Source organism: Balaenoptera physalus (assembly GCF_965194825.1).
Source record: "Balaenoptera physalus genome assembly, chromosome: 5".
NCBI classification, from domain to species: domain Eukaryota; kingdom Metazoa; phylum Chordata; class Mammalia; order Artiodactyla; family Balaenopteridae; genus Balaenoptera; species Balaenoptera physalus.
Genome location: NC_138884.1, coordinates 121,410,658 through 121,432,470, shown reverse-complemented (window position 1 = coordinate 121,432,470; position 21,813 = coordinate 121,410,658). Strand labels below are relative to the sequence as shown.

At 51.4% G+C, this 21,813-nt stretch overlaps 1 protein-coding gene and 1 long non-coding RNA gene across 5 annotated transcripts in view; one reads left to right on the top strand and one right to left on the bottom strand.

Annotated features, from left to right (window-relative positions):
• Positions 1–6,113, bottom strand: part of LOC309661347 — a 21,719-nt gene extending 15,606 nt beyond the window's left edge. Inside the window, exon 1 of one of the 2 annotated variants that reach the window (XR_014263956.1) lies at positions 5,078–6,113. This is a non-coding gene — a long non-coding RNA (uncharacterized lncRNA). Of the gene's footprint in view, positions 1–1,161; positions 1,855–5,077 lie in introns of those variants that run through there. The other variant, XR_014263957.1, reaches the window with a different exon arrangement.
• On the top strand, positions 2,079–21,813 carry PITX2 (paired like homeodomain 2). Of its 3 annotated transcripts, XM_082462953.1 has the most exons (5): positions 2,079–2,335; positions 6,127–6,182; positions 6,650–6,787; positions 17,902–18,107; positions 20,551–21,813. In XM_082462953.1, the coding sequence occupies exons 2-5, from the start codon at positions 6,137–6,139 to the stop codon at positions 21,112–21,114; spliced, it is 954 nt and encodes a 317-aa protein (XP_082319079.1). In that variant the 5' UTR covers positions 2,079–2,335; positions 6,127–6,136; the 3' UTR covers positions 21,115–21,813. The 3 variants fall into 3 exon arrangements, with proteins under 3 accessions (XP_082319079.1, XP_082319080.1, XP_082319078.1); XM_082462954.1 differs by lacking the exon at positions 6,650–6,787 and having other exon boundaries at positions 2,080–2,335; XM_082462952.1 differs by lacking the exons at positions 2,079–2,335; positions 6,127–6,182; positions 6,650–6,787 and adding an exon at positions 16,166–17,047.

The window sequence follows — 21,813 nt, the reverse complement described above, 5'->3', positions numbered from 1 at the left end:
GAGGAGAAATAAAAGTAAAAACAGCACGTGGGCATTTCCCCCTCATTTCTCTCCCCTTAAATAAAACTGTCTTGAATTTCCACCGGTAAAGAGAGAAAGTTTGAGTTTTCACGGATGTTACGTGGAGGTTAGAAATGGCTTAAAAATGTAGACCTCTCGTCAGTTTTCTTCGTGGCTGAAGAGGCTAACCCGTTCCATAAAATGAGTCCATCTGTCGACTGTTAGCTATTTCAAAGTGAAGGGATTTAGCACTCAAAACAAATTGAGCAAGTTTGTTTGCCTGTTTTTACTGCTAACTCAAATGAATTCAAAACACGGAGTAATTCAAGAAAACACATAACATGTTCCAGACAGCCCCCAAATGTAGGGAAAGCCCAGCACCTATATGGTGACCTGGGTTATTTTAAATGCCAGGCTTTCAAAAATGTATACATTTCACACACGTTCCCTCAATGTCATTATATTTTCTTAAAATTATGAGATTTGGTATACTGATTTAGGAAGAGCAATACAACTTTTAGAGGGCATTTTATCCTCTCTTGAGGACCAAAAGGGGGGACTCTCTAATGGCAGGCCTGGCTGAGTTTTGCTCCTATGCAGGAAATAATATTGGTGGGAATACGGAACTGGGAGTTATGGCTGTTTTCCGACACTTTCCAAAAACATACATTAACAGGACACCCTTGAGATTAAAAGAACTTTGTCCAATATGCCTGGCAGAAGCCTTCGCACCTGGTCTTCCAGGCGAATCGTATTTAAAAGTCCTTCCACTCAAAGACAGGACAGAGCAAAAATATCCTCTCACTACCAAAACACAAGCTCTTGCTGGAAATCGGAAAATCAGGGTTTAAAAGTAGGGCACACTTTTCGGGGTGGGCGGGGGCATGACCCCGCTAACTTCACATGTTCTTCGATTTTTAGGAGCAAATGTTGATTTGAGGGGAGCTTCCTTCCCCCACCCGCCCCCCATCATCCCTTGCAATTTAATACCATGCTCGCCAGGAACCTTAACCTCGTCATTTTAAAAAATGAGATAGCCGTGACCCGGAGTGAACTTGTTGAGTGTAGGTACAGCAGAGGAAATTCTAGACCCAGTGAACACCCGAGCCTCGTCCAGCGCCATCCCTTCGTGCACACTGGTCAGTGCGCGGCCATGCCCACCTGCGCGCCGACACCGGGTACTGCGCTCCTGGTCCACCCGCCTTGACCTCGGGCCCGGTGTCCCGGGCGGCGGTGCTGGGCCGGGCATCCCGGCCTTCCCCGGCTGACTAGCCTTGCTCGCTCCCTTCTCGCTGTCTCTCTCCCACCCTCTTCCCAAACCCAGTCACCCCACCGATCCCCCGCTCATCCCCACTTTTCCAGATTTCTCCTCAGTCATCCTCTCTCACTCCACCCCGCCTGCCTTCTCTCCAGCCTCCTGTCTCCCCCGCGATCCCTGGTTTCTATGACCTCTTTCCTCAACCCTGCAGGCCTGAAAGAAGGTCACACAGAGGCACATTCAAACTCACACCCCACAAGCCTTGCCCCCAGACAAACCCATGTACACTGTCCTTTGTTCCATTCTTTGGGCCACTTTCTCCATCCCTTCCTCCCTACCCGTCTGGGTTTGCCCCCCCTCAGGAGTACGTTTCCGTCTCCCCGACGCCCTTGCCCTCCCCCTCTGATTTATTAGAGCTCCCGGTTTGGCGCAGATCCCTTTTTCTTCTCCTCCTTCCCATCCTCCCTTCTCGTGCTCCTTTCCACAGTGGGAGTGCTTGCGCCTGCGGCTCTGTCTGCTCCTGTCTAAGCGCCCTGCCCGGCTCCCTCTCCTTGTTTCGCTCTCCCGGCTCCTTCTCCAGCTCCCGACTCCGAGGCCCGCCGGCCTCCACCTCCCTCCCCTGCCCCGTTTCCCGTCGCCCCTGCTGGCTCCCCCCGCGCTCGCCCAAGCGCTGCGCTCGCCCCTTGATCGCCCGCCGCGCTGCCGGCTCGGCTGCCCGCCCGCCCGCCAGCCCGCCACTGTGCAGTGGAGTTTGGTGGAATCTCTGCTGACGTCACGTCACTCCCCACACGGAGTCGGAGCTGAGGGAAGAGAGAGGGATGAGAGCGAGGGAGGGGAGAGAGAGTGCGAGAGCGAGCGAGAAAGCTGGAGAAGAGCAGAAAGAAACGGCCAGTGACGGCTAGATTCCGGAGGCCACTGCGCGCCCTTGGACCCCCTCGGAACTCGGCGCCCTCCGGAGCCTCGCAGCCCTCTCGGCCCGGCTCTCGGGCGTTTGCGGTGCAGCCCGTGCCTCGGTTCGCTGGAAATCTCTCCGGGACGCGGCGGGACGCGGAGACAGCAGCTCTCTCCCGGTAGCCGGTAAGTGGAGGCCGTCGCTCCCGCAGGGATGTGAGATAATGCGAGTTTGGAAATTTGTTCCACTTTGGAGAATCTTCACCGTAGGTGATTTGTGGCTCTTGGGGCTGCCTTTCCCCCGAGGTAACGCAGTTGGCAAACAGACCTCGCAAAGCCCTGTTCCTTTGGTCCCCGGTCACAGACGCTAACAATCTACGGGGTGCTGAAGTCTAGTGGGAAGCGAGACCATGGCTGGCATTTAAAAGGAGGTATCTTCCCTTAAATCTTGGTGCCAACACTACAGGGACAAATCCTCAAACTGAGGATTAGCATTCTCAAGATAAAGGGCTCTGTACAAAGTTTCAGCTACTGGAAGATTAGCCCCCTTCCCATTGTTACCAATTGGAAAAAGATTCCATCTTAACTGGCAGTTAGTGACCTCTCAGGCCCAAGCGAATTACCTGGGAGCCAGGCCTGAATGCCAAGCTCACACAATTACTTCGGATTATAAATCCTTTAAATTGATTACCAGTCAATTCCAATCTTGCACTTCGGGAGATACATTTTAAATGGGTGCAGGGGAGAGGACTGTTTTCCAACCGTCCAGCAAGAAAAAAATTATGATTCTAAATCTGAGAAGTATGTATCTCTTTTTATTACAATTTAATGATTTTACTTTCCTAAGCAATTTAGAAATCAAATCATCATAGGGTAGTGTGATTTTTACTCTTTTTTTTTTTATTTGTGCAAGTAGCATGTCTTACTAAATTTTTTAAGAAATTTGCTATCATGAATTAAAATAATATAGGAATTCATACATTCTAAAATATTTTATGAAAAATTTGATTTTGAGAGATTTCCTTGCATTCTTTTTAGGCTATTAATAAGAATTAAAGATGCTTTTAATATCATTTTGGAGGAAATCCATCTAAAAATTCAAATACCAGTTATGTCAAGGAAACAAAGCACTTAAGCAATATAGATTGAGGATTTTTGTTGATGTAACAAAACAAGCATACAAGGTTTCAATAATCAAACCTTCCCTAAAAATGAAATAGCTACTTCATTTATGGAATGTTTTGCTCTACCTCAGAAAAACTACACTTAAATTATTCAGGTGCTTTGTTCCTCAAGTTGAGCATGTTTGTCCTCAAGTGTTCCTGAAGCATCGATATTAATCGGTTTAAAAGAAGGCTTAAACTGCTAAAATACAGAACTGTGTTAAGCAGTATTTTAATTTCCTTAAATGATTACCCACTGCAAATTAATTTACTGACTAATCTCACTAATTTAGTTCATTGAAAACATATGTTCTTGCCATGTTTATTTTTAAACTTTCCATTAAAGATTTTGTTATAGGGTAACAACCTGAATGGAAAGGGGGGGGACTGTGAAAGGATGTGGAGTTATTAGGACTATATTTCATTCCTGCAATTTCACCTTATGGCAATCAGCAGAAATTATTTTTAGGTAAATTGTTTTATTCCTTAGGGCCTGCCTGCCTGCCCTAGCCAGTGTGGTTCAAGGTGCTCGCATTAGCTGTGTCCTGCTTGTTAGTGAGCTCACGATAGAAAACTCAAGTTGGCCAAAACAAGATTGCCTGGCATATACATTCCAAGCAGGACATGAACTCTTGCGGTGAGAACAACTTCCCAACGGGAAAAGTTGCTCATCTTAATTTGTGAGATTAGCCATTGAAGCCAGTCTGTAAATCCGGCAGCCAAATTTGTCTTCTAAGACTTGCCTTGACAGGGCAAGTTTAAGGATCAGCAGGCAGGAATTGGAGGTCTCTTTCTAAAAATTACCTTCCCCAGTTATTTAGACTCAATTCATCTAGTAAGCCTGGTCATTATATGCAGGAAAAAAAAAAAAAAAAAGCAGGTTTCAAGACTCATTTTGACTGCAAAATAAATCCCCAAGTCATAAGGACATGTAGGAGTGAGCTAAGGAACACGCCTTGACCTTCTTTTCAGTCTTTAGAGAGGAGTTCTTGAAGATTTGTTTTGTATTGCTTTGTTTGGTCTTCAGCACTGAAGCTTGGGAGTGGGGGGAGAATGTGTAATAATTGACTGACTTTACACTGAGCTACCCGATCTTTTTCTCTTGTATATTTTACTATTTAAAAAAATAAAAACTATTTGCAGTTACCATCTGCAAAGCTCTGACTACCGGCTAATAATGCAGCCAATTCAGCAGTTAAAAAAAAAAAAAAAAAAAAAAAGATTATCGAAATGATGATGACATGCAAATTTCCCCTGAAATTATCATAAGTAAACATTTGAAGTCTGGACTAATAAAATCCCATCTGTGTTACTTCATATCGAGTTAGTAGAAAGCTGTGATAATGAATTTTGTAATATCTCATGAACAGACATCTCAATCAGGGACTAATCCTGTGATTTTACTGCAGAATCACTAAATCTGGAGCCGCCAAACTGCCACTTCTGGGCCCCCGGGCCCGCAAGCATCGGCAGCGCCCCCGCCCGCGTCCACGCTAGCGGGTGGGGGAACCGCCTGGCGGTCCCCACCCCTGGAGCCCCAGGCCGCCGCGCGGGGCAGCCCCTCCTCTAGGCAGCGACCTTGGCCGGAGGCCCCTGGGCCCCGGCTCCTTCCAGGAGAGGCCGAGGAGCCGGGAAATGCGACTCCGCCAGAGCCAGACCCCCCAGCTCCCTGCCCAGCCTCCGCCCCTTGCGCAGCCGGGTATCGCCCGCCCCCCAGCCCCAGCCCTGGACCTGAGTGAGGTGGGCCCTCCCGCCGCCGGCGTACCCTGGGTAGCGTGGAGCGAGGCAGGCGCCGAGATCCAAGGGGCCTGAGGAGCTTTCTTTTCTTCCGTCTTTAAAGCAGCCGCGGGTCTTCTACCCACCCCGACAGAGCCCCTCGCCACCCACCTCTCCCGGTTTGCTCGTGGCGGAGAAGGGGGCGCACGTTAAACGCTTGGCTCGCTGCGTTGTGGTTGGAAATTTGGAGAAGATCTGGTTTGCCGGGGAGAAGGGGGAGAACTGGAGGAGCCGGTCTCTCAGAGCTATTTCTCTGTCCTTGGCGGGCAGTAAACCCTCCGGGGACGTTTGCCACGCTCTCCTCAATCTCAGTCACTCCACCCCGTTCCCCTGCTCTGCGATCTTAAATCATACTTTAGGGTAAATAAATGGCCGGGTGAGTATCTCCCGGGGAAAGTGTGGCTAAATATGGAAAAGTGGCTCCTGATGGATGAGAGGCCCGAAGCCAGCTCGCTCCTGGAGCACCCCAGGCCTAGGGAGTCCTGTTCGTTTCAGAATTACAGAAAATCGAGGGGAACTGTTATCTAGGACAGGAACAAGTTGACTCTGGCACTCTATAAATGTTTACTAGGCTTCAACTAACGGGCAAGCACTGTGTTGGCCTTCACGCGCAACTCCCCAAGGAGAAAGTCCTCTTCACTCATCCCCAAATTTTGTATCTGCTAAGGTTGTCCTCGTGTTCAGACGGGCTTTTAACCCCTGACACAGACTCCCCTGTGAGTAGTTCCACAGCCTAGGTTCCCAGAACACGGTGACTTGATCGGCCAAGAGCCCCTGGACCCATTCGCTGCAACTCTGGAGGGACATTCCCCCGCCCCTCTTTGGTAAACATTCAGATGTCCTGGACCGGGGGCAAGGGTGGGAATGAGGCTGGACTGCCAGAGGCTGTCAGGTTCCAGAAAAACGCCTGAAACCTAGCACAGACTAGGCGCCTAATAGCTAGTGTCGAAGTCGTCTGCCCCACAGGTAGCCTGCTTTGAGCCCTGCGCGCTCGCCCGCCGCCGCTTCTCACAGCCCTCCTTCTCTTCCGTTTTGCAGATAACGGGGAATGGAGACCAACTGCCGAAAACTAGTGTCGGCGTGTGTGCAATTAGGTAAGAGTCGTTTCTTCCGCCAGGGTCACCCGACGGGAGACCGCGACACGCGAGGGCGGCGAGAGGGCACTGGTCCCGTGGCGAGGCCGCGCGAGGGGCGCTTCCCGGAGGGGCCGGCCAGAGCAGGAAGGAAATCAGAACCAGGACGCCGGTGGCCTCTCCCAGTGGGGGGCTGTGGACAGGGAGGGAGCCTGTCGCCGCGTGTCGAAGCCCCGGGCCTCCGCCTCCCGGCGGGAGCTGCTTGCAGCCGGGGAGGCGCGGAGAGAGAACGCCGCCCTGCGCCGGGTTGCCAGAGGGTCCGGGAGACGGGAGTGTCCTCCGCTCTTTCCTCTAACTGGGTCTTTGCTCTTTGTCCCTCTTTCTCCTCCGTCCTGCCTCCCTCTCCCACCCTCCGCGACCGCCTCGACTTTCCGCCGCCATCCGGGCCGTCTCTCTCCCGGCACGTGGGGCGGGCGCGCGTGGCCCAGGCGTGCAGCCGGCGGCCGTTGAATGCCTCTTCCCCAAAGACTCCGAAATCAAAAAGGTCGAGTTCACGGACTCTCCCGAGAGCCGGAAAGAGGCGGCCAGCAGCAAGCTCTTCCCGAGGCAGCATCCCGGCGCCAATGGTAAGGTCGAGAACCAGGCGCAGGCCGCGCGCTGGGCACCAGCCTCCGGTCCTCTGGGGCTCGGGTGAGGCGCACGCAGGCGAGGCCGCCAGACGGGGCGCGCCTGCTCGGAACTTGGCCTCTGGTTGGGACGGGAAGCAGCCGTGCAAGGAACGTTAATTCCTTTCCCCAAATTATACTGCACTCCTGAGACCCATCACCTCTCCCTCTCCCTCTCCCTCTCGCTCTCTCCTGATGATCTCCTGATGTGTGGCCTGATCTGCGCACACCCCCAACCTACCTCTCTGTGCCGCTAGCTGGCGTGGAAAAGTGGTCCAACAGCGACCTCTGTCGCTCACCACGTCCCACTGCATGCAGCAGCGGCAGGGCCCACCCCGTACCGACGGCCCTTGGCCGCGCCCCTCCCAGGCTTGTGGGCGCGGGGTTTACCGCGGAAGGCCAGCACGCGAGGCTCGGGCTGGCGTAGGTTCGCCCCGGCGGCGAGGTGGAGGAGCTGACAGTAGCCCTGCAGAGCCTGAGGGCAGCAACTGCGCGCAGCAGCCGAGGGTGGAATGGAGTGGGTGCCCCTGTCGATACGAACCTACCTGTTGTGCTGGTTGCGGGATCTCGGGTTTTGGTGGTGTGGTTGATTGGTTTCACTCTGGCCGAGGCAAGGGATATTGCTGCTCAAAGTGTGCAGGCTTGTGTAAAACTTAAAACGTCTCCTACGCACAGTTCTTGTTGAATTGAAACGTGTCTTTTAGGTGTGTGTGTGTGTGAGACAGAGAGACAGAGAGAGACAGAGAAACAGAGAGGGGATGAGAGGACAACCTTTCCTTTGGAATACATGAAAAAGTCAAATTTACCGTTCGTCTCTTCTCCGTGCTTTCCAGGCCCCTTAATAAATAAGTGCCTATCCTTAGGAGGTTGTTGACCTTTGATAACGTGAGGAGATAAAGCCCTCACAGTCCTCGGCCCCTAACCCCCTCTTTCCGGATTAAAGTGTAAGGATACAAATGTAATGTGTGCTAGAGGGGAGCGAATTGGGACCCCCGCCAAGTAAACAAACCGTATTACCGAGAAGAAAACAAAAGCCCCGCACTGGGCTTCCCAGTGAATCTGAGAGAAAAGCATCATTTGTTGGAATAAAACGTCTAAAGTGGTGTGGAGCACAGCGGCCTCGATACTGCGCAATATCGCTAAGTCCTCCTGCTGGGCCAGTTAAACGCTCACTTGTCCGGGATTAACCCCATGGGGTTAAATGGGGCCATGTAGAGATAACGTCGGGTGATTTCTGTCATTAAGATTGTGTTAAATTCTTCTTCTGTTTGATAATCGGTCGTAAAAATAAATTATTACACCAGAGTATGTTTGGGATATGGTTAAAAATCAAGAGCAGCGATGACTCCCGGGGAAAATGCTTTGTGCGTGTTCAGCGCCGGCTCCGGCCAGGCTAGGGGAGCTCCCCAATCTCGCTTCGCACAGCGCGGGCCAGCCGAGGCCCAGCCGAGGTTGACATTTCTCGCAGCGCTGGGAGCCGAGAGATGCAAAATGTCTCCTCCCACCCCCACCCCAACCCAGTGTTTTCTTGACCCCAGGAATGGTTTCTGAGGACAGGTGGCTTCCACAAGAGCTTAGGACCCCTTGGAGGGGAAGCCTGAGGTGGGATGGGGGCTTCCTAGGTGGGCAAGAGGCGGCGGAGAGCCGGCGAGTCCTGTCTGCTCCTCTCACCGTCCAGGCAGGCGCTCCTGGGCGTTCGCTTTTGGTAATTAGTAAACAAATAAAGAGCTAGAAATAACAAACGATTGTTTTCTTAACCATTATGTTCAGGCCCGGATTATTTTAGTGCAGGGATAGGCTCTTCCCCACACAGCTAATAGTCTGTTTTCTACTTTTTGGACCGAAGAGGAAAATTGCTGCCCAAACATGTGTAATGCCATTAATTAAGAAGAGACACGTGATAGGAAAAATGCTGAAAATCTTCATTTTATTGGCTTTTAGGGAATGGGGTTAGACCAAAAATGTCACACACGAGTGGGCAAAGCCATAGAAGGAAGGTTGCCAGAGTCCCCTTTACTGAATATAAGTAAATTAACTTATGGAATATGCAAACTCCTAGCGACAGCCTGCGAAAGAAAGAAAGAGAAAGAAAGAAAAGAAAAGAAAGAAAGAAGGAAAGAAAGAAAGAAAGAAAGAAAAAGAAAGAAATGATTTTTTTCTCCTTAACTTTTTTATAGTTTTTATTTGCTTTTAAAAAGAAAAGTGTTTACAATGACATGCGATTTTAGAAAAGGGCCATGCTATTCTATTATTGGCACTATTCTTCCTCATCCCCCCAAAACACGGTGTCCTCGTTGAAGGCTGAAAACGTTTTCAGAGTGGACAGTGTCGACCTCTGGGAGGTCCGACCTCTGCGTCCCATCGCAAGCGAGTCCCCATCCCCTTGATACCCACAGCCTGGCTAGAACCCCGAAACGGGAGGGGGCAGGGAGTAGGCTGAAGATCCCCTAAAGCCAGGGGTTTGAGAGAGGGTGGAGAGAGGGGTGGCTAGGTATGGCAGGTGAAGAGAGGAAGAGTTGACAAGTTAAACAGCATCCCCCAGACAGAAGGGGCAGAGGCCCGCTTAGAACATCCCCCTAGAACAGAGGTCCTGGCTTTTCCTCGCTTTGGGTGTCCCGAAAGGGGCTCCGTTTGGAGGAACTCAAAAAGTTGTCTTCGCCTTCGGGAAGAGGATGGAATGATCCTCTCCTGTCAATACCTTTAAAGTTTCGGGGCCGTGGCCTCTGGATTCAGAGCTGTAATCGACCGAGCTGCCGCCTCTCGGTCCCCGCGCCTGGCTTCGCGACCGGACCTGGGGCGGGTACATTCGCCAGGCCTCCCCCAGCGATGCCATTAATTTTCAAATCGTTTTGGCAGAGCAGTTGGGCTGAAAGTGTTCGACCCGGGCCTCTGGTGCGCGCAGACTTCCTTCCCTAGGGACAGGGACTCCAAGGCCCCGCCGCGACACACACCGTCTCCTGAGGCAGCAGCCGGGTGCCCCTCTTCTTCAGAACACCCGCGATAACCGCCCCCCCCGCCGCGCCTTGGCGGCCGCAGAGCCCTGTTCACGCAATCACCAAAGGCTTGCGGAGCACGTACACCGTGGATTCCTAATGTATCCCCCCCCCACCCCGCCTCCCAAAACAAATCACCTGGTTTCCCGTCCCCGTTACAGAGCGACTTGAACGCGTGATCACAAGGAACACCGCGACAGCAGCCCAGACCACCTCTCGCAAAAGGCAGAATGGTGCTGCGGGGGGCGGCCCTCGGGCCTGAGCGTGCTCGGAAAGAAGGGGGGTGTTTAGAAGGGTGGAGGGCTCTTCGTGCGCAGAGGGGGCAGGGGACCGGGGCGTGCCGCAGAGGCGTGAGGTCTCCGGAAGCGCGGAGCTGGGGAAGGGGAGAAGTCCATTTTTTTTCTACCCACACCCCACCCCACGCCAAATCTGCAGCTTATCGGTAGAAGCTGCCTCTCCTTTCTGTGTGGGGTTTTTTTTTTTTTTTCCTCCCAAGAGGGGAAATTGTCCAAAAGTAGTCAGTCCCAGCGGATGCCCGCCCGCACAGTAGTCTTTACAGGTCGCTTGCCTCGGTACTGACGCGGGGCGCGCTCAAAGTTTCGCAAGGCTGGCTCGGCTGTCATCCCGCACCGCCCGCTGTTAATATATGCAGCAGTTGTTAGAGCGACTCGGGGGAGAAGGAAATGTATAACGAAAGCTTATTCGTGAGCAGGAATATACTAATGGAACAATCTGATGTCTTCTTAATCCTATGTAAAAAGCTTTGTCGTCTTCCTAATATTGACTGAATGGGTAATTAATGGCTCTTCATCTAGGCGAATACCCTGTAATCCAAAGATAGGCAAAAGACAACAAGCCCAAGGTAGAAGACAAAAGGCCCAACTGCGGCCGCCACCCTCCTTTCTCCCACCCCCCCGCTCAGCGTCTTCAAATGGGAACGTTTCCTCTCAGGAGAAAAAGGCAAGAGTGGGAGACTATACATGCCTTTCCTGGGCTAGACTTAATCACAGAACCTGGCCGCCCAGCTCAATTCTCCACTACTCCGTCTTTCCCCCACCAGTCCTTCCCTCCGCTTTTCTCTCTTCTCCATTCCTCTAGAAAGTCTCCCCCATTGTGGCCCTGACCAGCACCTTTTACCCCAAGACACCCATCTTTCATTTAGGGAAGTGATTGATAACAGAGGACCAACATACAAGGTCTTCAGAAGGCTCAGGCAAAGGATTGAGCTCCTTTCTGATCCTGATGGACGCTCCTTTCTTTTACAACCTAAGGCAGACAGTCTGTGAGGACTAAGGTAATTGGGAAAGGAGGGAAGAAATGAATAGACGGAGAGAGAGCAGGCAAAATTAGTATATGTGTTAAAGAGCGATCAGGAGTGATGCAGTCAACTTCATTGTGAGGATCTGACATGAAGAGTGCCCAAGATTCTCCCAGCGTGTTTTTAACAGGCTGACATTTTAATTTAAACCTTTAGAAGTAATATATTACTTGGGTTACGACAATGAGGTGGGTTCCTTTTTTTTTTTTTTTTTTTTGTCAGCTGACAGCTTTTAAAATATTATTTCACTAGGGAAATAAAAGCTTCATCTCAGATTATAGGTGGGTATTTTTGGATTTATGTGATTTATGGTCACCATGACAACTAATGCTGAATGTTAGCTACCAGCATGTCTGGGAGAGGGAAGACAGAAAGAAGGGGAACAAGAGAAATAGAAAGGGAGATGGGACAAGAGCTGAAGAGGGAAAATAGAGAAAAGAGAAAGAGGAACATTTCAATCCACTTTTTTTTTTTTTTAAGCAATTTTAGTTAGTCCCTTGTCATTTCTATCTCTCTGGACCTAGATGTTGATGTTTATCTCATTCCTCTATCTCTCTCTTACCCCTATACACAAATACACCGCTCTCTTTATTTTACTTTTCCACGACTAGTTGCAGTTCGGCGATTAAATGAGCGCCTAATAAACCTGCAGCATCACCAGGCTGATGTGAAAAGGCATTACAGCGCGTGGGTTTAGTGATCGCAGTAGTCCTCCCACCTCCCCGAGCCTCCTCGAATCTCTCGCTCCTCTCTCCACCCGCCAGTGTGGAGTGAAGAGAACCACCCAGCCAGCTATCCCAAACCTGAAGCCATGGTGTGGGAACGGAAATATGGGTACCATTTGCAGGGACCCAGAGAGGGTGGATGTTGCTCAGTATCTCTACAGACTTCTGATTCCGAAAAGAATCCGCCACTTTTTACAAACCTGCACTTTTTTATTCCATTTAGGGAATGGGGAGGGGGGGGGGTGGAAATCAGTCACAATAAAGCCTTTAATTTCTGGGTGCTTCGGCTTCGTGACGGTGGTGGGAGGAGGATTTGCGTGCAGAGAAAAGCCAGGCAGGGGAAGCAGGGGAGGCAGAGCCGCTTCTCCGGGCAAGGTGCAAGGTCTCCCTCTGACCTCTGCGCCTAACACCGCACGCTCGCGCATACACACACTCACGCCTGTCACGTGCCTCCGACCTGAGTCCGGGCGGGTCTCGTCCTTGAGCTGGCCTGGACGGGAACAAGACTACCACCCCTCTACGGCCTGACAGCGCAAGGAGACATCTAATTGAACCATCTTCCAGGTGAGCTTTGAGGACAGATTTTTTTTTTTTTTTTTTCCAGAAGTCACGGGTCATTTGGTTGGGTCCCAGTTCATATCCCGGCCGCCGCAGCCGAGAGTTTGGCGGCGCTACCCAACCCATCTCGCCGCGATGGCCAGAGGGCCTTTGTGCAACTAACCCTGAAGAGTGTGAAATTAAATAAGACCTTAAGACTGGTAATCGGTGGCAAATACCAGCTCAAAACACGCCTGACCCCGTGTCACACATTTCCCTCCTCAAGGGTCTTTCTTTGAAAGAATAAGAAAGAAAACCCGATTGAGACGATCCCTGATTTCTTCTGAGTGGAAAACCCAAACCCGCACTGGGCTTCCTGTCCTTTCCCCACCGCAGCTGTGCAGCACCTCCAGCTTCCCTGAGCCGACTATGCTGATTTTTTTCTGAATTGACAATTTCTGTGATGGAGGCCAAAGTCATAGTAATTTCTAGGACCAGTCAAAGAGGAGTGGGGGGCTGGCGGGTAGCAGTAGTTCTGAACTGACAGAATACCTAAGATTCCCTTACTTCCAGCTCCTTTGTCATCTGTATTGCCTATACATTTGCACCCACCGGTTTTTTGTAGATTAAATCTAAAAATTGCCCACCACCACTAGAGTTTTAACTGAAAAATGTTTCTTCATTCCCCACTACACACTTGCTTTTCCTCATCTAGACTTTTCATGTTGGAGCACTCCTACCACCGGTGGAGTGAACCCTGTTGGGGCTGGAAAGGGTATCACCCAAACTCAGAGTGTGTGAAGTGACTAGAAGATTAGGAGAGAGTTGAAACTCTGGCTAGAAAAATGCAAAGAAATACCTCCCTGTCTCAGTTGGGGTTTTTTTTTTTGGGGGGGGGGCGAATATATTATGTATGTATATTTCTATCTATAGATAGATATATGCATATGTATATATGATTTTGTTTTTGCTTAACCAGAGTTCTTCAAGTAATTTGTCTTTCTTTATTCTCCACTTGACTTTGCAATGGATCGATATAGTTTAAGATTCCTTATCTTTTCAGGCTTTCAGGCTGATCACCAGCATTTCCACACTTTGGCACTATGAGGAGATGTCACTTGCCCTTGGATTTTTCACCCACTTTGGAGGCTGATTTAGGTCCTTCATACTGTATTTGCCTTGAGGAAAGTTCTGTTAGTCAACAGAGCCAATGAGCTTGAATCAAAATTCCATGGGTTTAATGAGAGATGGGCTTAGAAACCTACATGGCTCTGTGGAGCTTCTCAGCTCTCCTGAGTAAGGAGTTTTGAAAACGACTCAGAGCCTCCACCAAAAATTGCAACTCCAGGGTTTGAATGTTGAAGAGACAAGGGAAAAAAATATGCTCACTATGGAGGAGAATCTTTCATTCTTTGATGTGATGGAGTTTCTTTGTGATATGAAGGCTTGAGCGTATGGTATTGTGGGGATTGCAGCTATGCTGAGGTTTAAGAGAAGATACTAGAATATGATTAGTAAACACATTGGGCAGAAAAGGGCTGGATTCATATTGACTTACTTATAGGTCATCAGCTGGCAGTGCAATGGGAGGAAATATTTACTTTCCACATATACTTTATGGTCTTGGGGGAATTAGAGGAAATTCAATAAGAAAATGGTGAGAAACATTTAAAACCCTTATTTAAAAGACTTAAGCAAATTAGGGTCTTATCAGATTAAAAACCACTACAAATGTAAGAGCATTGTCTTCGGTGAAACACTGGGGGGTCTGAGAAGGAGATTCTCCACCAAATCTCAGGGATAAAATGCATCATTTAAGCACCAGATAATGAGCAGAATGTAAATTAATTTAACCTTCTTTACCAACAGGCTGCTTATGTAATATGTATAATTTAGTGATAAGATTTCAGGACCTAATATAGGTGGATGTATGAGCCTCAGCTAATGCAGACCTGTCACATGAGGATGTGTTCTGCTCTAAGCAGGTGTGTGTATGCATGGACTGGGGTTAACTGGAATAAAAGGTTAAAACCAGAAATGCTGATTTAAAGCTTCCTATGAAGAAAGTTCCTCCTTGTAGCTAAATTCTTCTTAAAGTGGGATGATAATTTGGGGAGAGACTGAAGAATTCTCATTTGGTTCTTGGACTGTTCTCAAGCTTGTTTAAGATGGGGGAGGAGTTGCAGATATGGTGGCGGGGGGGAGGCGGGAGCAGGGCAAAGGAGAGACACATAGGTTACAAACATATTTGTAGTCTGCTTCGTCCACTCTGCCTCAGACTGAAAAGTTTCCCAATCTTGGGAACAAGGACAAGGAGGGAGTTTTCTGAAGATACCTCATACTGGCGTTGCAAATCATTGACTGTAATGTCAAACAAATACACATTCAGGGATGATACCACTAACTCCACAATAAAGCAATCGTCAATGCAGAAACCCAGGGGAGATTAGTTTGTGCTCTCCAGCTGACCTAAGCCGGAGGACAAAAGGACTTTCACAAATTATTTTGAATGATATCTTTGAATTTCTTTCTTTAATTTCTTTGGAAATAGAGCTGTAAAGCTTTAGATGTCCCCAAAGGTGTTTTTTCCTTTTGTTTTAAATAAATGAACAAGGCTTTGCTTTTCCTTGCTGAACGTTCTCCTAGGCGTTTGCCCACAACCTACTGCCTCTGCCTGCTTGGACTCCAACGATTCAAGACAGCCTGGAGCTCCCAGGAATAGAAAATGACTTAAAAATTATCCTTGCAATTGGTTATTTGGCAACATTCTTAATTGTATGGAAATTCATTAAAGCATATTTTATATATAATTAGCTCAAGGTTGTTGGTTCTACAGGCTTTATGGGTTTGAATCTGGTAACAAAGTAAACAAGAGAGTTGAATTTAAAGCGTGGCTCTCTCGGGTTAGGATGAGCTTAATACAGTGTATAAGGAATTTGAAAGCTCTAGGATATGTGTCTTAATCAACGTTAAGTAGAATGGATAAGCTTTCAGCATTTTGAAAATGCTGGGTTAGGGTTTCTAGTCTATTGTGTGTTTTCTGTCTGGGGACTAATAAGCATTACAGAGAACGTGATCTGAGTCGACTTTTTATTCTTGTATAAATCCAGAGTGAACCACCAAACAGTTGTTCGTTTAAAGTCAAGGTAATTTTCTTTTGACGGATCCATTTGCTTCTCGATTTCTAATTTATTAGCCTCTCTTGGCTCTGTCTTCTTTGCAATTAAAGTAAAGCTTCTTCAGATTAGCTCCGCAGCATTCACTTGACAGGCTGTTTGGAAAATTTAAGATCGGAGAGATGATTTGTTGGTGTTCTGAAATTTTTCTGGTTTTAAGTAGCATGTCTCCTCTCCATACGGGGGAGAAAAACACCTCTCGGTAGGAAATGAATGTAGTGAGACACAAAAGGAAGGAGGGGAGGGTGGCTGGGTGTCTTGTTGATCCTTATACCTCTCAGCCTTCGATCTTTCCGCTTCTTTCTGACGAGCCTTTTACTCCCAGCCGCATCTTTCCACCTCCCCACCAGAACTAAAAGCCGGATCGTCTTTGGCCGGGCCGGAGCAGAATTCCCGGGAGCCGCCGGGTGTAGACTCGGCGGGCACAGCGAGGTATTAGCCCGGCCCCGCACAGCTGATAGGTGCAGACAGGACTGTCCCTCGGTTGCGGCTCGGGGGCTCCTGATTGGTGCGGAGTCACGTCACTCCAGCCGGCGAAGGGTCTGGGAGGAGGCGGGGAGGGTTGGGGAGGGCCGCGGCCGAGTGACGTCTGGGCACCAGGAAGCCCGCCTCTGGTTTTAAGATGTTAGGCCAACAGGGAAGCTTGGAGCCGCAGAGCTGGTCCGTCGCTCGCCTGGGTGCTGGGACCTGAGCTGCGGCGAGGCCGGGCTCGAGCTCGACCGCCCGAGGGAGTGTGCGTGTGCGCACCGCGGAGGGTGCGCCCGGAGGCCCGCGCCGCTGCCGCCGCCGCCGCCGCAGGAGATCTAATATCAGCTACCTGTCCCTGTCACTCTTGACACTTCGCTGTCAGGGCTGCCGCGCGGGGGGCGGGCAGAGCGCAAACGGCGGCGTTAGCCTTCCTTATTGGAGGGGTACTTGAGGGAGGGAGGGAGGGAAGAAAGGGGTCTTTGCCCACTCTTGTTTCGCTTTGGAGCTTGGAAGCCTGCTCCCCAAAGACGCTCCGAACCGTGCTCTCCTACCCACATCCCCATGTCTCCTTTGGCCCGCTGACTTCGGCCGCCGGACCCTTTCGCTTGAGCCTTCCGAAGGGGACGGGGGCGGCTCGGCTCGAGGACTTTGCCGGGGTGGTGTTCCCTGCTCTGCCCGCGGCGGCCACCGCGAGGAAACTCCGCGCCTAGAGCGGGAAGCGAAGCAGGCGGCGGCGGCGACGGGGCTTCGGCCGGGCGGCAGCCCAGGACTCGTAGGGCGGCGCGCTCCTTCGTCCATGAACTGCATGAAAGGCCCGCTGCACTTGGAGCCCCGAGCAGCAGGGACCAAGCTGTTGGCCGCCTCCTCGTCCTCCTCCTGTCACCATCCCCAGCCGCTGGCCATGGCTTCGGTCCTGGCTCCCGGTCAGACCCGCTCCCTGGACTCTTCCAAGCACAGGCTGGAGGTGCACACCATCTCTGACACCTCCAGCCCCGAGGCCGCAGGTAAGGCGCCGCGTGGCCCCGCGCCGCTCGGCCCTTCTCTCCCCCGAGGAAGCCGGCCCCTCCTGGGGGAGGCGTGGTGGGAGTGGTCCTGTAGCCCGCTCCCCCCAGAACTTCCGGAGCCAGGGTTGTGTTGACCCCTCGTCCCTTTCGCTCTGCCTGGACTGCCCGGCTGGGGTGGCGCGATTCACGCGGGCAGTTCTGCCGCCCTCCCTATGCCGACCCTGGCCTCCTTTCTGTTTTCTGGGTCACAAAAATCCCAGCATCTCCATTCGAGGACCTTCAGAGGCCGCTCCCCCAGCCCCCATGCGGCCCCTGTTCCGCTCTCGGCTTTCAGCTCCCAAGAAGCTCCACTTGTTAGAAAAATATTTGTGAAACTACGCCTCAGAAGAACAGGCGGTTTTCCTAAAGGGCAGAGGAACTTGGGTGCCTCGCCGAATCCCGAAGCCTACTTTTCCTAGCCTTCCGAAACCGCATCGAAATCTGAGCTTTTTACGAGGGGGTTCTGTAAAACGCGCGCGTGTGGGTGTCCCGGGAGATTTGGTGTGTCCACGCAGAAGCTTATAAATATACTTGAAAGCACAGGCTATAAAAATGACTGTGCCGTCGCAGTGAGATAAACGTGTAAATAAAACGTGCGGCGCTGGGGGAGGAGAGGCGGTGGGGCGCGCACACCCACACTCACGTCTGCACACCCCGCAGACGCAGCGCTTTCCCTGGCCCGGAGCGGCCACTCCACACCCTCCTCCCCTGCCAGGCAGCCCAGCTCTTCCCCGGCCTCTGCCGCCTGGTCCAGTTGGCGTTCGCGGGTAGCAGGTGGGCATGCTGACGGGGACCGCTGTGTGTTTCATTTTCAGAGAAGGATAAGAGCCAGCAGGGAAAGAATGAGGACGTGGGCGCCGAAGACCCGTCCAAGAAGAAGAGGCAGCGGCGGCAGCGGACTCACTTCACCAGCCAGCAGCTGCAGGAACTGGAGGCCACTTTCCAGAGGAACCGCTACCCGGACATGTCCACGCGCGAAGAAATCGCCGTGTGGACCAACCTTACGGAAGCCCGAGTCCGGGTAGGAGCCCGCACGGAGGCTGGGAGGGCTAGCGGGGAGGGCGTTGCGGGGATGCCGGCCCTGTAGCCCGGGAGAGAGTGTGGAAGGCAGGGCTGTCCAGGAGGGCTCGGGTGGGTGCCTTTGCAAAGGCAGATGGCCTCTCACGGCGGCCCCAGTTGCGAGGTTACAGCTCCCTCTTCCGAGACTGGCCGCGGGCCTGGCGCAGGCGCCGGGAGCGGCTCCGGCTCAACGCCCCGACACACCGCGCGCTCCCAAACGCGGCCGCGTGCATTCCCCTGCACAGAGCATTGTGTTCCCGGCTTGTATTCGCCAGAAGAGCGCTAATAAGATCCCTCCCAGGCCAGGAGCCGAGGACAGGCTCCAACCTGAGCGCCTTTAACAAGGAAAACCCGCCTGAGACACGTAAGGGTTTGCCCTCCCTGGAAAACTTCCGCGCCAGGCCTAGCCCGGCCCTTTCTCTCCTCTGCTCTCCCTCCTTACACAGTCTTTGCGGTTTTTCTGCCATTCAGATCTCTTCCACACCCTATCCCCTGGTTTTGTGATCTGTGGAAGCAGTTTTAATACACAACTGCTACCCTGCCAGTCCTCTTAGAAAGAAAAGAAAAAAGAAGAAAGACTTTTCGGTTTGGTTTATTTATCTTTTCTCAGGAGACTGTTACTCACACCCTTCCTCCCAATTATAATAGTTTTATTAAAGAAAGGGCTTACCTTTGTAGCAAATCTGTACTTTATGGATTGGCAAAAATGAACTTAAATAAATTACCCAATATCCTGGTTTGTGCTGGTCGGTGGAAAACTCCAAATTTGTTAGGATTCTGGAAGCAGAAAACACACATAGCAGGAGCCAGAGGCTTTGCTGTTTAAAAAAAAAAAAAAATGCTCTGTATAGAAAAAGAGCCCCCAGTTAGAGCTGAGAAAACAGAAGAAAACACTATAGCAATAATGATGAAATAAGACCAAAATGCACTCCCAAAGCCGAGATACTGAAGGCACTCTCTGAGTGGCATGTGTGTAGGGAATGAGGCTGTGCTAGTGGATAAATGAGCCAGGGTGAAGTTGGAAATGGTTTTAGTTTAACAGCGCAGAGCTACGGCTCAGGCCCGGACCGCGTGTTTTTTTGCACAAGGTCAGTTTTTCGTAGCTCTCACGCGCATCTGGGGATCGGGCCTCGCACGTACTCTTCTCGCCTGGGCAAAGTTTAGACGGCCCAGGGTAGAAATGGCAAGTAATTAAAATGAAAACACAATCTATGGGGTCTCCGGAATCCTTCAGAAAACCCTCCCCCACCCCCTCCGACTTCTCAGCAGTCCCTTCCAAGCCCCTGCCGCCGCAGCGCTGCGCTCTGGCTGCCTGGGACTACCCCCTTCCAGGCCCGCTGCTTGTCCAGCCGAGTGGGCAGTGAGGCGTCCTTTTTATAGCTGTCGGGTGCAAAGAGGAAGGGGGATAAAAAGGAAATCGAGAATGAAAGGGAAAAAGGAGGGGGAAAAAAAAAAAGCAGATTAGGTGGCTGGGCCTGGCTGAGATGTGTAATGTGAAACATCATCGGTGTCAGCTCGGAAATCTCGGGTCAGGCCTCGCTCCAATACACAATAGCCGCCGTCTGGGGCGACGGGCGGACCCGATGTGGATTGAGAATGGGGTTGCGTCTGGGCCACCGGACACGGGTGGGGGCTGGCGGGGCCGGGCGGCCGCCCGCAAAGCCCAGCGACTAGGCCGGGCCCGGCCGGAGCAGCGCCGGGCGCGCGGGTCTGGCCTGGGGTGGGCGGAGGGTGTGAAGGAGCGCAGCGAAGGGAGAGGAAGGCTGCAAAGCGACTCGTCCCGGGTTCCCGGAGATTTACACGCCAAGCTCGCGGAGTTTAATGAACTGTCGGGGAGGTGGTCTTTTACTTTTTATTTGGTTATTTTGCTAGGCGAGGAAGGGGGTCGTGGCCTGGCGCCTGTTGAGGGCGCACGTTCCGTGGAGTAGGGGGCGGTGGTGGAGATTCAAGAGGGGAGGAGGAGCTGTGGGAGAGAGAGCGGGCCTCCCAGCCCCTTGTCCTCATCACTGAGTCTGTGGCTTTGGAATGCAAGCAAGTTTGCAAGGTGGCCGGGGAAGGGTTGGGCGGAAAGCCCGCTGCTCTGAGTTTATTTTGCAGTAAGTGTTTTTGGACCCTGAGGAGGACGTGGGTTAGTGAATAAGCCACTCGCAGGCCGCCAGGCGGTGTGCTGGGGTTTGTGGCGCAACTCAGAGCCCGGGCTCGCAGGCCTGAACCGGCCTGGCCCCCTGCGTTGGGACGGGGCTCTGGCAGCTTGGGGCGCGGGGCAGTGGGCGGGGGGGGGGAACTGTGGCGGGAAGGGTGCGCGGGTGTGTGTTGGAGTGGGGGTGGTCGCTGGTGCTTTCCCGGATCTAGGTTTTACTAATCCGATCTGTGGCATCTGTTTGCTCCTTGCCCTCCACCCCCAGGTTTGGTTCAAAAATCGCCGGGCCAAATGGAGAAAGCGGGAACGCAACCAGCAGGCCGAGCTGTGCAAGAATGGCTTTGGGCCGCAGTTCAACGGGCTTATGCAGCCCTACGACGACATGTACCCGGGCTATTCGTACAACAACTGGGCCGCCAAGGGCCTCACGTCGGCCTCCCTGTCCACCAAGAGCTTCCCTTTCTTCAACTCTATGAACGTCAACCCCCTGTCATCCCAGAGCATGTTCTCCCCACCCAACTCCATCTCGTCCATGAGCATGTCGTCCAGCATGGTACCCTCAGCGGTGACCGGCGTCCCGGGCTCCAGCCTCAACAGCCTGAATAACTTGAACAACCTGAGCAGCCCGTCGCTGAATTCCGCGGTGCCCACGCCCGCCTGTCCTTACGCGCCGCCGACTCCTCCGTACGTTTATAGGGACACGTGTAACTCGAGCCTGGCCAGCCTGAGACTGAAAGCAAAGCAGCACTCCAGCTTCGGCTACGCCAGCGTGCAAAACCCGGCGTCCAACCTGAGTGCTTGCCAGTACGCCGTGGACCGGCCCGTGTGAGCCGCGCACTGCGCCGGGATCCTAGGACCGTGCCGGATTGGGCAGCTCTGCCCTTGTTGAAAGACTGGGAATTACGCTAGAAGGTCGCGGGCACTAAAGAAAGGAAAAGAGAGAGAGAGAAGATATAGAGAAAAAGGGAAACCACTGAATTAAAGAGAGCTCCTTTGATTTCAAAGGAATTTCCTCATTGTCTGACATCTTTCACTAAAAAGTATTTCCAACAGTTGCAAGGACACACACAAATGTTTGACTGGATATGACATTTTAACATTACTATAAGCTTGTTATTTTTTAAGTTTAGCGTTGTTAACATTAAAATGACTGAAAGGATGTATATATATCGAAATGTCAAATTAATTTTATAAAAAGCAGTTGTTAGTAATATCACAACAGTGTTTTTAAAGGTTAGGCTTTAAAATAAAGCATGTTATACAGAAGCGATTAGGATTTTTTGCTTGCGAGCAAAGGAATGTATATACTAAATGCCACACTGTATGTTTCTAACATATTATTATTATAAAAAATGTGTGAATATCAGTTTTAGAATAGTCTCTCTGGTGGATGCAATGATGTTCCTGAAACTGCTATGTACAACCTACCCTGTGTATAACATTTCGTACAATATTATTGTTTTACTTTTCAGCAAATATGAAAAAAAATGTGTTTTATTTCATGGGAGTAAAATATACTGCATACAAA